Source organism: Bos taurus, chromosome 10, assembly GCF_002263795.3.
Source record: "Bos taurus isolate L1 Dominette 01449 registration number 42190680 breed Hereford chromosome 10, ARS-UCD2.0, whole genome shotgun sequence".
In the NCBI taxonomy this organism is placed as follows: Eukaryota; Metazoa; Chordata; class Mammalia; order Artiodactyla; family Bovidae; genus Bos; species Bos taurus.
The window spans coordinates 27,751,703-27,769,647 of record NC_037337.1 but is presented as its reverse complement, the minus strand read 5'-3'; the positions used below and the strand labels follow the sequence as shown (position 1 = coordinate 27,769,647).

The following is a 17,945-nucleotide window of genomic DNA, read 5'->3' as shown; positions in this document are numbered from 1 at the left end:
AGGAAGTCAATTTATTCCTTGTGATTGTCAAAATAAAGTCAACTCTAACTTGATAATCAATTTCTACAGGTGCATCTTTGTTGAACTATCATTCGAAATAGTAATTCTTAACCATAGTAATGATGATAGTCACATGACTCTGTTTTTGGTAAGCTTGAAGCATTGTGTACTCTAGATCTGCTCCATTCATTATGAGATCCCACTGGAACCTACAATCCGTTTGCCCAGTCTCCTCATGGCAAATCTCATGTCTTTGTTTCTCAATGTATAAATGGTAGGATTCAAGATAGGGGTGATGGCAAAGTCAACAATAAACAAATACTTATCCAATGATGTTGTAGGGAAAGGCCACACATAGAGAAACATACATGGCATAAAAAACAAAATTACTACAGTGATGTGAGCTGACAGTGTGAAAAATGCTTTAGATAAGTCTCCTGAAGAACGTTTCCAGACAGTGACCAAAATGAAAATGTAGGATATAATTAAAGAGAAGAAGGTAGCCATGGATATAAACCCACTATTAGCAATGATTACAAACTCTAGCTTGTAAATGTCTACACAAGCAAGTTTCATGACCCGAGGAAAGTCACAGTAAAAACTGTCTACTTTATTGGGACCACAAAAAGGCAAGTTTATGACAAAAACAAACTGAGATACAGCATGGATTATCCCCACTATCCAGGCAACCACTACAAAGGAAACACACATTTTGGAGCTCATAATTGTCAGGTAGTGGAGAGGCTTACAGATTGCAGTATACCTGTCAAATGCCATGGCTATGAGCAGCACCATCTCAACTCCACCCATGACATGAATGAAAAATATCTGTGTCATACATTTTGGAAAAGAAATGATTTTGCAGTTAGTGTAAAGATCAGAGATCATTTTGGGTACTGTGGTAGAGGAAAGACCTAGATCAAGGAGGGAGAGATTGGCCAACAGGAAGTACATGGGGGAGTGTAAATGAGAGTCAATAATTACTGTGAACACAATGAAGAGGTTTCCCAGGATAATTCCCAAGTAGAACACAAAGAAGAACCAAAAAAGAAAAAGATGCATTTTCCATGAATTTGAAAGTCCGATTAATACAAATTCAGATACCACAGAGTCATTTACTCCATCCATTGACTCAATCAGAGAAGAAGCTGAAGTATTCTGAAGGTAGAAAATAAGAAAGAATTGAAAAATATGGGTACCAAAGATTAATACCTTATTTATCCATCAATGATTATATGGAAAACATGTTGTAAATGCCAAAATATGAAGTGAGAAGAAATACAGAGAGGGGCAGGTTAAAGGAAGATAATTGAATAGGAGAAAAGAGATAATAAAATTTAGACCATAAAGACAAGGAAAGAAATCATATGGGAATATGGCAGGTAAAATGGAGGAATTAGGAATAAAGAGTAACATTTTCCTAGGAGAGAGCTTCTTTACCAAGCTTGTGCTGAGCTTAGTTGCTCAGTTGTGTCCAACTCTTTGCAACCCTATGGACTGTAGCCCGCCAGACTCCTCTGTCCATGGGGATTCTCCAGGCAAGAATACTGAAGTGAGTTGTCATGCCCTCATCCAGAGAATCTTCCCAACCCAGGCATTGAACCTAGGTGTCCTGTATTGCAGGCAGATTCTTTGCTGTCTAATCTGCCAGGGAAGCCCAGTTCTGGCTTCTTCAGTCTTGTTCATATATATTTTAGCATAACATCTTCCATATCATGAATAATCAGCATATCTGAAGTGTTCAAACTCTTAATCACATTTGTCCACACAAGTGTTAATCACACATAGAAAAGTTTCCAACAAATGAGGGCATGAATGTTGCACTTAAGATGGTAGCATAAAATGAACAGGTTTACTTCTCTAATTTACAATACTTGGAGAATTAAGATACAGTTTAAATCAAAGGAAACTCCAAAGAAGGAGTGTCTAAAAACCCCAAAAGAGAGCTATTGAGTACTTTGCTAAGCTTGAGAGAGATCTTGTGCTTTGAGAGCTGTGCTATAGGATTGGTCTTCCCTGGTGACTCAGACGGTAGTGACTTGCAATTCAAATGTGAAACTGAGAAACAATGATGTCTTCACTGAAACAAAATATTTAGTCATGATGCACTAAGAAAATGAAAAAAAAACTGCAGACCATGAAGGTCACAACAGCTTGTCTTTCAAGTATTTGAAGCTTGCTGCTGCTGCTGCTGCTAAGTCGCTTCAGTTTTGTCCGACTCTGTGCGACCCCATAGACGGCAGCCCACCAGGGTCCCCCCTCCCTGGGATTCTCCAGGCAAGAACACTGGAGTGGGTTGCCATTTCCTCCTCCAATGCATGAAAGTGAAAAGTGAAAGTGAAGTCGCTCAGTCTTGTCCGACTCTTAGCAAACCCATGACTGCAGCCTACCAGGCTCCTCCGTCCATGGGATTTTCCAGGCAAGAGTACTGGAGTGGGTTGCCATTGCCTTCTCCGATTTGAAGCTTAGTTCTGCTAAAATGCTATCTGAAGGTGAATGAAACTGCTACCAACAAATTTTTAATAGAAAGTATCTATTATCACTACAAATGTAAACATTGATGAGATCATGTATAACACGTATTTAAATCCATTCATTATCCAATACAAAGAGACAGAATAAAAGTATATTAAAGGAGATAAGCTATGAAACAGGGGAAACAGTGACTGATTCTTTTTTTTTTTTTGCTCCAAAATCACTGAAGATGGTGACTGCAGCCATGAAATTAAAAGACGTTTGCTCCTTGGAAGAAAAATTATGAACAACCTAGACAGCATATTAAAAAGCAGAGATATTACTTTGCCAACAAAGGTCTGTCTAGTCAAAGCTACGGTTTTCCCAGTAGTCATGTATGGATGTAAGAGTTGGACTATAAGGAAGCTGAGTGCCAAATAAATGATGCTTTTGAACTGTGGTGTTGGAGAAGACTGTTGAGAGTCCTTTGGACTACAAGGAGATCCAACCAGTCCATCCTAAAGGAAATCAGTCCTAAATATTCATTGGAAGGACTTATGCTGAAACTGAAACTCCCAATACTTTGGCCACCTGATGCAAAGAACTGACTCATTAAGAAAGACCCTGATGGTGGGAAAGATTGAAGGCAGGAGAAGGGAGCTACAGAGGATGAGACGGTTGTATGGCATCACTGACTCAATGGACATGAGCTTGAGTAAACTCTGGGAGTTAGTGATGGACAGGGAGGCCTGGAGTGCTGCAGTCCATGGGGTCACAAAGAGCTGGACATGACTGAACAACTGAACCGAACTGAAACTATGAAAAGGCATACAGAAACAGGAAATTGATAAGATTGGTACCAAAATGAATATGGCCATTATAAATGATGTAAAATTATTTTTTTGTCATGCCCACTAAATTATTGACAAAAAGTGGTTACAAATGATTGTCTTATATGATGTGCTATTAATATTATACATTACAAAAATATGTTTGCATATACAATAACATCTCAAGAAGATAACTTTGGATAATGACACTTCAGGTAATTTTAATATTAAAAATTTAAATATCTGTATTTTATATTTTTCTAAACTGACCACATATTTGTGATAAAAAATGAAAATGAAAGGAGAGAAACAGGGGAGAAAGAGGGCCAAGAAAATGAAAAAGAAGAACACTGAGATTTATGGAGGTAGTGAAGTATGCATATATGTGGTGGTTAGAGTAGTATTAGGATTTTTGGCACTAGTTCAATAGTTTTATTAGCCTTGGTTAAACCACCATTTCTTGGTTGGTGAATGACAATTACTGGAAGTACATGAAGAAAACTCTGGATGTTCTATGTCAGATTTGGACCAGATATGTACATGCTTCCTTCTCTAGAGAAATGTTAATATATGTGACATTCTATAGAATCCTGGTTTGTTCATTATTTGGAATAGATAAGTCATACACTGAAAACAGTGGGAAAGCATTAATAGCTCTCCCACTTTTGTTTGTCAATTGAATTTTATTCTTTCCAATAGTCCCTTATATTTTCCAAAACAGATAAGATTGAGTGAAGAAATATGTCTAAAAAGAAAAGGTAAAAAGGCATATTGCATAGTGAAATCAAACTTTCTTATAACTTTACATACACTATGTGTACTGATTAATCTGTTTAAAACTTATCAGGAATTGGTTCTAACATTTAGCTAGTTAATTCTGAAATACTGAGTTCTTGCTTAGAGGGAAGAGTATATCCAAACAAGTTTAAAATATTTATTTCTTTTGCTTTCTTCCATCTGAGCCACCAGGGAAGTCCTGTTTTGCTTTCTTAGAAAGCATTAAAGACTCAGAACTTCTCCGGAGGCAGAGTCTCATAAAAGTTGGTTGCTATCTCTGTTGGATATTTTGGCTCTAACATTTAGAACATGGAAACCTTTTCAAAATATTTTTTTCAAGCAAAAAATCAGATGGAATGTAGGTAATCTGACTTTCGTGATTAAAAATTCCCTCTCCTCTAAGGAGCCAAGAGAAATTATAACCACCTTAAGATTGAGAACACACAGAAGGAAAGCTGTTCAAAACTCAGTTCTTCACTGATATACCATATTCATTATTTTTTTCTTTTAATTTTTACCCTTAACCACCTTAGCTCACTGGTTATAGAATACTTACAGAACTAATGGATGCAAGTTCTATTAAGCCATGTTTATTCTTATCATTCTCTCTTTAATTCTTGATCCACTCATCACTAATATCATTGAGGGGTTTATCAAATATGCCACATGGAGGGAACTAACTGAATCCAATCATTTTCATATGAGGGCAAATAGTCATTTCAAATGGTAATCTGTTTGAAGCATGGATGGGAATGGAATGGGCAAGATATGGGCATATTCAGTCTCCACAATGGGAAATGTGGGGACTTCATCTTATAAGATGACGAAGAAGATGGTGAGAGATGCAGGAACCTTGAGATACTAACTCACCAAAGACAGCCATCATAAATATTGGTCCCTTCTTCAGGCATAATATAATCTAGTGAAGAATGGTGTCAAAAGGATTGGGAATAATTGGAAATGGAGAAAAGAAAGAAAGTGCTAGAGAAATATGAGATTGCTGTGATATGGTTCAGTATTAGGTAAATTTTTATGACCTACCTCTTCTTTTCTAGGATGCATTTGTTGAAACACAATAATTTTGATTTCTGCTTTGTAGTATAATCACCTCTAGGACAAAAATATATGTTTTTTTTCCCCAGTGAGATTATACTTAATTAGTAGCACTAGGTTTGGGGGATCCATTGATATTCTGAGGTCCCTAGTAACCAGTGTTTTATTGATTTCTCCTGGGAACCAGGTCTACAAGTCATGTTAATTTTCTCACGAGAAAAAATATCAGAAGAGTTACTTGGTGATGAGAAGTAAGAAAAAAAAGAAGACGTAAGAATATCTCCTTTATATTGAGAGAGATAATGTGCTGGATGGCTAAGAAATAAGTACCATTTGGAACAGAAAATGTGGAACCACAAACTCACTTACAGTTACTGAGGTGGGGAAGGGTAAGAAGTCGTTCACAATTCTTCCTGACACTCTCATTCATTGACTGGGAGAGAATGAGGTTCATTTATCAATTTTTTTTTTTTCAAGAGACAAGCCTTAGGCTTTATGAATGGGGCATATTCTGATAACCATTCCTGATTTATTCCCATTTAGTGATTTTTGTCTATTAACTGACATATTGTTGTCCAACAGATACATGAAAAGATGTTAACCATCACTAAGGAAATGTGAATCAGAACCACAATGGTATCACCTCTCATCTATCAGAATGGCTATTATCATAAAGATATGAAATAAAAAAGTGATGACATGAATTTGAAGAAAAGGGAACCCATGTGTACTGTTTTGTGGGAATGCAAATTAGTGCAACCTCTATAGAGGTTCCTAAAAATTAAAACTATCATATAATCCATATATGATTTTATATACAATGATAAATCAAAACCAGAAGAAACAAAAACACTAATGAAAGCGATATCTGCACCTTCATGTGTGTAGCAGAAGTTTTCACGATAGTCAATATATGGAAACAACTTAAGTGCCCACTGATAGATGGGTAGATAAAGAAATTGTACCACAACTCTTTTGTGGTACAAAAGAGTAACATGGTATCAAAATCATGTTTTAAATATTGACTCATTAATATGAAACTCTTACTGTTTTTTTTCCACTACCCTTCATTTGGGAAGGAAAATAAATGTTTTTTAAGCAAATTAAAAAAAAAAAAAACAACTCAACATTAAAAATCCAATCAGTAAATGGGCAAAAGACACACAGATTTTTCACTGAAGAGGATACATAATTAAAGATATATAGATCACCAGGCATATAAAGAGATGTTCAATGTCATTAGCTATTAAGGAAATAAAATCACTAAAATCACTATATGCTTATTAAAATTGCTAAAATGAAAAATATTTACAACACCAAATGCTGGCAAGGATGTGTGTAAACTGTATTACCTATAAACTGGTATGTAAATCTAAATGGCACAACTACTCTGGAAAACAGTTTGCAGTTTATCTTAAAACTAAAAATGGACTTATCGTACAACCCAGCAATTGCACTCTTGGGCATTTTTCCCAGAGAAATAAAAACTTATTTTCATGTAGAAATGTGTGCAAGATTTATAGGAGCTTTATTCGTAACAGCCAAAATGTGGAAATAACCTAAATTTCCTTCAATGGATGAATGACTGAACAATCTCAAAAGGATATATACTGTATGAGTCCATTCATATATTAGTGAAATAATGTAATTATAGAGATGAAGAACAGATTAGTACTTGTCCAGGGGTGGAGAGGGAGTGGTAGTGACTATTAGAAGGTACCATAATGGAACCTTGTGGTGATGTGACAGCTGTGTATCCTGTTTGTGGTGGTAGTTACATAAAGCTACACATGTGACAAAATTACACACAGCTACACACATACAAAAAAAAAAAAAAAAAAGAAATTGTGGTACATACAGCTGGCCCTCCATATCTCTAGTTCCATATGTGGGGGTTCAACCAACTACAGATCAAAAATATTGGAAAACATTCCAGAAAGTTCCATTAAGCAAAATTTTAATTTGCCACATGCTGGCATATTTTTACATAGCATTTATATTCTATTAGATATTATAAATAGTCTAGAAGATTTCAAGCATAAGGAAGAATGTGTGTAGTGTGTGTGTTAGTTGCTCAGTTGTGTCTGACTCTTGAAACCCCAGGGACTGTAGCCCACTAGGCTCCTCTGTCCATGAAATTCTCCAGGCAAGAATACTGGAGTGACTTGTCATTTCCTGCTCCAGAGGATCTTCCTGACCCAGGGACAGAACCCTGATCTCCTGCATTGCAGGCGAATGCTTTACCATCTGAGCTACTAGGAAGCAAAGGTGGCTTTCAGTAAATCTTTTCAGATGTACCCTCAACTGTTTAACTCTCCTGGCAATGGACTGCAATGCATGTATATACAAGATAAATAAAAGGAATGAGGTCCTCTGATCTCTGCAACAATGCTCCTCTTACCTCAACTAAACTAAGGGATGACAAATGCCATAGGCTTATCATGGAAATATGAAAGCTGTGTTTGTATTTCTCTCTTTTCTCTCTCATGTCTCCCCCTCTTTTGTTTAAGTGTCCCTGAGATCATTTTGCAGTGTAAACTGAGGAGGAAGATGTGCCTGAATTCTCTGCTAAATGCACAATAAAGATTGGGCCATTCTTCTGTGTGAATTTTCAGATATAGAATAAGTTTCTAGGCTGAGTCCACTTCTAACATGACTCTTTGGATGAAAACTGATATCCTGCAATAGGTTTTTTCACAGGGAAGAAAAATGAGGGGATTTCTTCTGGATATGAATGATCAGATTCTGAGTAAGCTATTCCTTCCTCAGATTTTCCTCAGGGGTTACATGCAGAAGTCTCTCCCCAGAAGGAGTTCTTAGAGGTTGAACTCTTAAGTGTGGAACTACATAAGTGTGCAGAGTCATCCCACATCTGTTACATTGACAGGGTTTCCCCCATTATGAACCCTTTGAGTCTCAGTAAGGGATGAGCTGTGACTGAAGGCCTTTCCACACTCACTTCACTCACAGGACTTCTCTCTGGTGGATGATGGAGTATTGATTGAGGCTTGTGCTCTACCAGAAGATCTTCCCACACTCCATGCATTTGTAGGGCTTCTCTCCACTGTGAATCTGCTGGTGGCTGGTGAGGTATGACTTGTGGTTGAAGGCTTTCCCACATGCTGTGCCCTTGTAGGGCTTCTCTTCACTGTGGATGGTGAAGTGCCAGCTGAGGCCTGACCGATTGCTAAAGGCCTTTCCACATTCTTTGCATTCATAGGGTTTCTCTCCAGTGTGGGCCCTTTTATGTAAGATAAAAGTGGAGCAGTAGATGAAGGCCTTTCCCCACTCAGTGCATACATAGAGCTTCTCCCCTCTGTGGATCCTCTGGTGCTCGTTGAGGTATGGCTTGTGGTAGAAGACCTTCCCACCCTTGAGGCACTTGTAGGGCCTCTCCCTGGTATGGGTGATGGAGTGTTGAATGAGTCTGGTGCTGTCACAGAAGCCTTTCCCACACGTGCTTCTCCCTGGTGTGGATCCGCTGGTGCATCATGAGCTGTGACCTGTGGTGGAAGGCTTTCCTACATTCCATGCACCTGAAGGGCTTCTCTCCCATGTGGATGATGTGGTGTCATATGAAACTTTTCTTGTCTCAGAAGGCCTTCCCACACTTGTGTAGGTTGTATGCAAATACCTTATACAACTATATGACTTTGTATAAGGAATTTGAGCATCTTCAGATTTTTTTTGTCTGTGGGGGGAATCCTGGACTAATCCACTGTGGATTATAAGGCTGTTGTTCAGTAACTAAGTCGTTTCTGACTGCATCCCCATGGCCTGTAGCACATCAGGTTCCTCTGCCCTCCATTATTGCCTGATGTCTGCTCAAATTCATGTCTTTTGAGTTGGTAATGCTATCTAATCATCTCATCCTGTTTCCCCCTTCTTTTGTCTTCACTTTTTCCTAGCATCATGGTCTTTTCCAATGAATCAGCTCTTCGTATCAGGTGGTGAAAGTACTGGAGCTTCAACTTCATCAGAAGTTGTTTTAATGAATATTCAGTGTTGATTTTCTTTAGGATTGACCGGTTTGATCTCCTTGCCATCCAAGTGACACTCAAGTGCCTTCTCCAGCACCACAGTTCAAAAACATAATTTCTTTGGTGGTCAGCCTTCTTCATGATCCAACTCACACATCTATACATGACTACTGGAAAAACCATAGTTTTGACTATATGGACCTTTGTTGGCAGTGAGGTCTCTACTTTTTAAAACACTGTCAATGTTTGTCACAGTGATCCAAGCCTATGCCCCAACCAGTAATGCTGAAGAAGCTGAAGTTGAATGGTCTATGAACATCTACAAGACCTTTTAGAACTAACACCCCAAAAATATGTACTTTTCATTATAGGGGCCTGGAATGCAAAAGTAGGAAGTCAGGAAACACCTGGAGTAACAGGCAAATTTGGCCTTGGAATAAAAAATGAAGAACGGCAAAGCCTAACAAAGTTTTGCCAAGATAATGCACTGGTCATAGCAAACACCCTCTTACAATAACACAAGAGAAGACTCTACACATGGACAACACCAGATGGTCAACACCAAAATCAGATTGATTATATTCTTTGCAGCCAAAGATGGAGAAGCTCTATACAGTCAGCCAAAACAAGACTGGGAGCTGACTGTGGCTCAGATCATGAACTCCTTGTTGACAAACTCAGACTTAAATTGCAGAAAGTAGGGAAACCACTAGACCATTCGGGTATGACCTAAATCAAATCCCTTATGATTATACAGAGGAAGTGAGAAATAGATTTAAGGGACTAGATTTAATAAACAGAGTACCTGATGAACTATGGATGGAGATTTGTGACATTGTACAGGAGACAAAGATAAGACCATCCCTATGGAAAAGAAATGCAAAAAAGCAAAATGGCTGTCTGGGGAGGCCTTACAAATAGCTGTGAAAAGAAGAGAAGTGAAAAGCAAAGGAGAAAAGGAGAGATATAAGCATCTGAATGCAGAGTTCCAAAGAATAGCAAGGAGAGATAAGAAAGCCTTTCTCTGCAGTCAATGCAAATAAATAGAGGAAAATAACAGAATGGCAAAGACTAGAGATCACATCCAGAAAATTAGAGATAACAAGGGAACATTTCATGCAAAGATGGGCTCGATAAAGGACAAAAATGGTATGGACCTAATAGAAGCAGAAGATATTGAGAAGAGGTGGCAAAAATACACAGAAGAACTGTACAAAAAAGATCTTCATGACCCAGATAATCACGATGGTGTGATCACTCACCTAGAGCCAGACATCCTGGAATGTGAAGTCAAGTGGGCCTTAGGAAGAATCACTACGAACAAAGCTAGTGGAGGTAATGGAATTCCAGTTGAGCTCTTTCAAATGCTGAAAGATGATGCTGTGAAAGTGCTGCACTCAATATGCCAGCAAATTTGGAAAACTCAGCAGTGGCCACAGGACTGGAAAAGGTCAGTTTTCATTCCAATCCCAAAGAAAGGCAATGCCAAAGAATGCTCAAACTACCATATAATTGCACTCATCTCACACACTAGTAAAGTAATGCTCAAATTCTCCAAGCCAGGCTTCAGCAAGCAATATGTGAACTGTGAACTTCCAGATGTTCAAGCTGGTTTTAGAAAAGGAAGAGGAACCAGAGATCAAATTGCCAACATCTGCTGGATCATCAAAAAAGCAAGAGAGTTCCAGAAAAACATCTATTTCTGCGTTATTAACTATGCCAAAGCCTTTGACTGTGTGGATCACAATAAACTGGAAAATTCTGAAGGACATGGGAATACCAGATCCCCTGACCTGTCTCTTGAGAAACCTGTATGCAGGCCAGGAAGCAACAGTTAGAACTGGACATGGAACAACAGACTGGTTCCAAATAGGAAAAGGAGTACATCAAGGCTGTTATTGTCACCCTGCTTATTTAACTTCTATGCAGAGTACATCATGAGAAATGCCTGGCTGGAAGAAGCACACTCTGGAATCAAGATTGTCAGGAAAAATATCAATAACCTCAGATATGCAGATGACACCACCCTTATGGTAGAAAGTGAAGAAGAACAAAAAAGCCTCTTGATGAAAGTGAAAGTGGAGAGTGAAAAAGTTGGCTTAAAGCTCAACATTCAGAAAACAAAGATCATGGCATCTGGTCCCATCACTTCATGGGAAATAGATAGGGAAGCAGTGGAAACAGTGTCAGACTTTATTTTTTGGGTCTCCCAAATCACTGCAGATGGTGATTGCAGGCATGAAATTAAAAGATGCTTACTCCTTGGAAGGAAAGTATTACCTACCTAGAAAGCATATTAAAAAGCAGAGATATTACTTTGCCAACAAAAGTCCATCTAGTTAAGGCTATGGTTTTTCCAGTGGTCATGTATGGATGTGAGAGTTGGACTGTGAAGAAAGCTGAGCACCAAAGAATTGATGCTTTTGAACTGTGGTGCTGGAGAAGACTCTTACGGGTCCCTTGGACTGCAAGGAGATCCAGCCAGTCCATCCTAAAGGACACCAGTCTAAAGCTGAAACTCCAATACTTTGGCCACCTCATGTGAAGAGTTGACTCATTGGAAAAGACCCTGATGCTGGGAGGGATTGGTGGCAGGAGGAAAGGGGACGACAGAGGATGAGATGGTTGGATGGCATCACTGACTCGATGCACATGAGTTTGGGTGAACTCCGGGAGTTGGTGATGGACAGGGAGGCCTGGCGTGCTGAGATTCATGGGGTCACAAAGAGTCGGACACGCCTGAGTGCATGAACTGAACTGAACTGAACTGATGTTTGTCACAGCTTTTCTTCCAAGAAGCAAGCATCTTTTAATTTCATGTTTGCAGTTTCTGTCCATAGTGTTTTTTGACCCCAAGAAAATAAAATCTGTTACTGCTTCCACTTTTCCCCCTTTTGTTTGCCATGAAGTGATGGGACTGGATGCCATGATCTTAGTCTTTTGAATGTTGAGTTTTACACCAACTTTTTCGCTCTTCTCTTTCACCCTCATCAAGAGGGTCTTCACTTCCTTTTCACTTTCTGTCATTAGAGTGTATCATCTGTATATCTGAGGTTGTTGATATTTCTCCTGGCAATCTTTATTCCAGCTTGTGATTCACCCAGCCTGGTATTTCACATGATTTATTCTGAATGTAAGTCAAATAAGTAGGATGACAATATACAGTCTTGTCCCAATTTGGGACCAAAAGGTGACTTTATACTCCTATCCCAATTTGGGACCAGTTCATTTTTCAATGTCTGGTTTTAAGACTTGTTTCTTGACCTTCATATAGGTTCCTCAGGAGACAGGTAAGGTGATCTGGTACTCTATATCTCTTTAACAATTTTTCAGTTTGTTGTGATCCACAGAGTCAAAGGCTTTGGTTAATGAAGCAGAAGTAGATGCTTTTCTGGAACTCCCTTGATTTTTCCATGATCCAAGAAATATTGGCAATTTGATTTTTGGTTCCTCTGTCTCTTCAAAACCCAGCTTGTGCATCTCAGTTCACATAATGCTGAAGTCTAGCTTGAAAGATTTTGAGCGTTACTTTGCTAGCATGTGATATGAGTGCAATTGTATGGTAGTTTGGACATTCTTTGGCATTTCCCTTCTTTGATATTGGAATGAAAACTGACCTTTTCCAGCCCTATGTCCACTACTGAGTTTTCCAAACTGGCTGGCATATTGAATGCAGCACTTTAACATCATCATCTTTTAGGATTTGAAATAGCTTAGCTGGAATTCTATCACCTCCACTAGCTTTGTTCATAATAATGCTTCCCAAGGCCCACTTGACTTTATACTCAAGGATGTCTGGCTGTAGGTGACCACATCTTCATACTTATCTGGGTCATTAAGATCTTTCTTGTCTAGTTTTTCTGTTTATACTTGCCACCTCTTCTTAATCTCTTCTGCTTATGTTAAGTCCTTACTGTTTCTGTCCTTTATTGTATACATCCTTTCATGAAAAGTTCCCCTTGATATTCCAATTTCCTTACAGAGATCTCTACTCTTTACCATTCTATAGTTTTCCTCTATTTCTTTGCAATCTTCACTTAAGAAGGCCTTCTTATCTCTCCTTGCCATTCTCTGGACCTCTGCATTCAGTTGAGTATATCTTTGCCTTTCTGTCTTGACTTTTGATTCTCTTCTTTCCTCAGCTATTTGTAAAGCCTCTTAAACCACTTTGCCTTCTTCTATAAGTGAGTCCACATGTCTCTTTTATAGACAGTCTATTATTACACCAAATTTTGAGTTGAGCAACTGGGTGTTTGACCCATTTGCTGTGACTTTGAAAGAAGGGGTGTGAGGAAAAGGAGACATGTTAGTTGTAAACCTGCTGAGTGGGCATTGTCTGTGAAGCATCCAAGTAAGAAGATAGATTTGTGGATTAGGAACTTAAGAACTAGTAACCTGGCTTTGAGAGCCTCAAGCTAAAAGCTAGGCATAGTAATGAAAACTGTGGGAATGGATGTCATCTAGGACAGAATACAAAGTGAGAATAGGCCAAAGATGCAATTCTGAGGAATCCTAAGTTTGTTGGTTGGGCAAATGAGGGAAATGCAACAAACAGATACTTGGAAGGAATTACCCAAGCTGTACGAGGACACCAGGAGATTGTAGTGTTTCAGAGGCCCAGTAGAGTATTTAAAGGAAGGAGTTATCAGCAATAATTAAGTAAAAAAAAATTCCTGTCCAGATGAATAAAAAAATTAAAAAGAAGTATTGTTGATTTATTTATACAGAAAAGTCAGAGATGTAATTGTAGATTTCTGAAAAAACACAGGACAAAAAATAAGCTTTCGATTTTTTTAATTGAGCAGATTTTATTTTCAGAACAATAGAAGCAAATGAAAAAAAAAGTTATATGTATCTTCAACAAAACCTTTATATTCCAGATGTAGAAATCCTCATTTAAATTGATTATGCCTCAACATTTTTGGCTTTCCATTTATCCAAGGCTATCAAACTGAGATACATAAACTCTTGTGAGAGGGGATAGTCTGATAGATAAGAAAACATATTCAAGGAAACCAGGACCTCTAAATGCCATCTTTGGGTGATTAGTATCTTGTGAAACAGCTATTATGTCTATGCTTTTTAAAAAGAATAAACTAGGCTGATTGAATATTGGAGAAGGAAATGGCAACCCACTCCAGTGTTCTTGCCTGGAGAATCCCAGGGACAGAGGAGCCTGGTAGGAGGCCATCTATTGGTTCGCACAGAGTCGGACATGACTGAAGCGACTTAGCAGCAGGAGTAGCAGCAGGCTGATTGAATATTAGAAGACATTCATTTTCAGAATGACAGAAAAGTAAGAGTCCAAAAATCTTTGGTCTGTATTTATCTAAAGTATTGATAGTGTTAAAAAAATTTTCTACCTGCAGTCATTCAAATCTCATTCAAGTCTAAACTCAAAACTGAAATAGTATCCTAAACTAAAAAAGCTCAAAGTATAGTCAAGTGTTGAGTTCAAGGCTTAACATAGGAAATACATGCTGATTTTATTCTTATTTTAAATCAAACTAAAATTGAGATAAAAAATTAAAAAATATACTTTATTTATAATTAAACTTCAGTTAAGTTCAGTCGCTCAGTTGTGTCCAACTCTTTGTGATCCCATGGACTGCAGCATGCCAGGCTTCCCTGTCAATCACAACTCCTGTCGCTGTTTCCATTGTTTCCTCATAATTAAACTTACATTTTATCTATTTAATCCATTATTTTGCTATGAGAAATTTCTAGCACTTTTTGAGATATTTATTTGTAATTGACAGTAATCACACCTAGTAAAGAAAGATGCAAGAAATGTCACACAGAAAATGGTATTTGAATGTTAAGTTTACACCTGGAAATCAGCTCAGTTCTCTCTTCTCCATGAAAGTAGATGAAGTCAATTTATTCCCTGTAATTGGCAAAATAAAGTCAACTCTGATTTGACACATCAGATTCTACAGGTGTACCTTTGTTGAACTATCATTCAAAATAGTAATTCTTATCATAGTAATGATGATAGTCACATGACTTTCAGTGTTTTTGGTGAGCCTAAAGTATCTTGTATTCTAGATTTGCTCCATTCATTATAAGATCCCACTAGAGCCTACAATCCGTTTGCCCAGTCTTCTCGTGGCAATTCTCATATCTTTGTTTCATAATGTATAAATGGCAGGATTCAAGACAGGAGTGATGGCAAAGACAGCAATAAACAAATCCGGTGATGTTGCAGGGAAAGGCCACACAGAGAGAAACATATATGGCATAAAAAACAAAATTACTACAGTGATGTGAGCTGACAGTGTTGACAAATGCTTTGGATAAGTCTCCTGAAGGTTTCCAGACCGTGACTAAAATGAAAATGTAGGATATAATTAAAGAGAAGAAGGTAGCCATGGAAATAAAGCCACTATTAACAATAATTACAAACTCTAGCTTGTAAGTGTCTACACAAGCAAGTTTGATGACCCGAGGCAAATCATAATAAAAACTGTCTACTTTATTGGGATCACAAAAAGGCAAGTTTATGACAAAAACAAAACTAAGATACAGCATGGATTATCCCCACTATGCAGGCAACCACTACAAAGGAAACACACATTTTGGTGCTCATAATTGTCAGGTAGTGGATAGGCTTACAGATTGCAGTATACCTGTCAAATGCCATGGCTATGAGCAGCATCATCTCAACTCCACCCATGACATGAATGAAAAATATCTGTGTCATACATTTTGGAAAAGCAATGATGTTGCAGTTAGTGAAAAGATCACAGATCATTTTGGGTACTGTGGTAGAGGAAAGACCTAGACCAAGAATAGAGAGGTTGGCCAACAGGAAGTAGATAGGGGAGTGTAAATGCGAGTCAGTAATTACTGTGAACACAACAAAGAAGTTTCCCAGGATGATTCCTATGTAGAACACAAAGAAGAACCAAAAGAAGAAAAAAAAATGCATTTTCCATGAATTTGAAAGTCTGATTAGTACAAATTCAGATACCATAGAGTCATTTACTTCATCCATTGACTCAATCAGTAGAGAAGAAGCTGAAATAGTCTGAAGGTAGAAAATAAGAAAGAAATGAGAAATGTGAGTACCAAAATTAATACATTATTTGTTCATCAATGAATCTGCAGAAAACATATTGTAAATGCCAAAATATGAAGTGAGAAGACTTACAGATAGGGGAGCTGAAAGAATGATGGTAAGTGAATAGAAGAAATGAGATAATCAAAAGTTAGGCCAGGGCAACAAAGAAAGAAATTATGTAGAAACATGGCAAGTACGGTGGAGGAATTAGGAACAATGAGTAACATATTCCTAGCAGAGAGCTACTTTACCAAGCTTATTGTGCAATAATTCTGACTTCTTCCATGTTATTCATATTTATTTAACATAACAGCTTACATATCATGAATAATCAGGTATATTTGAAGTGTTCAAGCAAATCATAATTGTTCACACACACTCTAGGAGAATGTAATCTCTATTTTTCTTTTACTTCTTACTTTTCTTTTACACTTAAGAAATCTCAGGCATTAATCACACATAGAATAGTTACCAACTAATGAGGGCATGAATGTTGCATGTAGGATGGTAGCATGAAATTAAAAGTTTTACTTCTCTGATTGTTTCTGACACTTGGAGAATTACAACACACTTTAAATCAAGGGAAACTCCAAACTGCAAAGAAGGATTTTCAAAAGGACTCAAAAAGAGGATTTTTCAGTATTTTATTAGGATTGAGAGAGATTTTGTGCTTTGAGCACTGTGTTATAGGATTAATGACTGGCAATTCAAATATGAAACTGAGAAGTAATGATGTCTTCACTGAAACAAAATATTTAGTCATAATAAACTAAGAAAATGTAAAAACTACAGACCATAAAGGTCATGACAGCTTGTCTTCAAGTATTTGAAGCTTTGTTTTGCTAAAATGCCATTTGACTTTTATGCAGAGTACATCATGAGAAACGCTGGACTGGAAGAAACATAAGCTGGAATCAAGATTGCCAGGAGAAATATCAATAACCTCAGATATGCAGATGACACCACCCTTATGGCAGAAAGTGAAGAGGAACTCAAAAGCCTCTTGATGAAGGTGAAAGTGGAGAGTGAAAAAGTTGGCTTAAGGCTCAACATTCAGAAAACAAGGACCATGGCATCCAGTCCCATCACTTCATGGGAAATAGATGGGGAAACAGTGGAAACAGTGTCAGACTTTATTTTGGGGGGCTCCAAAATCACTGCAGATGGTGACTGCAGCCATGAAATTAAAAGATGCTTACTCCTTGGAAGGAAAGTTATGACCAACCTAGATAGCATATTGAAAAGCAGAGACATTACTTTGCCAACAAATGTCCGTCTAGTCAAGGCTATGGTTTTTCCAGTGGTCACGTATAGATGCGAGAGTTTGACTGTGAAGAAAGCTGAGCACCGAAGAACTGATGCTTTTGAACTGTGGTGTTGGAGAAGACTCTTGAGAGTCCCTTGGACTGCAAGGAGATCCAGCCAGTCCATTCTGAAGGAGATCAGCCCTGGGTGTTCTTTGGAAGGAATGATGCTAAAGCTGAAACTCCAGTACTTTGACCACCTCATGCGAAGAGTTGACACATTGGAAAAGACTCTGATGCTGGGGGTGACTGGGGGCAGGAGGAGAATGGGACGACAGAGGATGAGATGGCTGGATGGCATCACCGACTCGATGGATGTGAGTGTCAGTGAACTCCGGGAGTTGGTGATGGACAGGGATGCCTGGTGTGCTGCGATTCATGGGGTCACAAAGAGTCGGACACGACTGAACAACTGAACTGAACTGAAATTGCTACCAACAAATTTTAAATATAGGAGAGTATCTATCATCACTTCATATAAACA

The 17,945-nt window shown here is 38.1% G+C and overlaps 1 protein-coding gene and 1 pseudogene across 1 annotated transcript; both read right to left on the bottom strand.

Annotated features, from left to right (window-relative positions):
• Nucleotides 1-189: 189 nt before the first annotated feature.
• Nucleotides 190-1,128, bottom strand: OR4G9 (olfactory receptor family 4 subfamily G member 9). The gene has a single exon (NM_001390436.1). The coding sequence runs from the start codon at nucleotides 1,126-1,128 to the stop codon at nucleotides 190-192; it is 939 nt and encodes a 312-aa protein (NP_001377365.1).
• OR4G22P (olfactory receptor family 4 subfamily G member 22, pseudogene) lies at nucleotides 15,157-16,091 on the bottom strand (annotated as a pseudogene).

Coding starts and splice junctions, on each gene's coding strand:
- OR4G9 (NM_001390436.1), bottom strand. CDS start 1,128: ATGGATGGAGTAAATGACTCTGTGGTATCTGAATTTGTATTAATCGGA.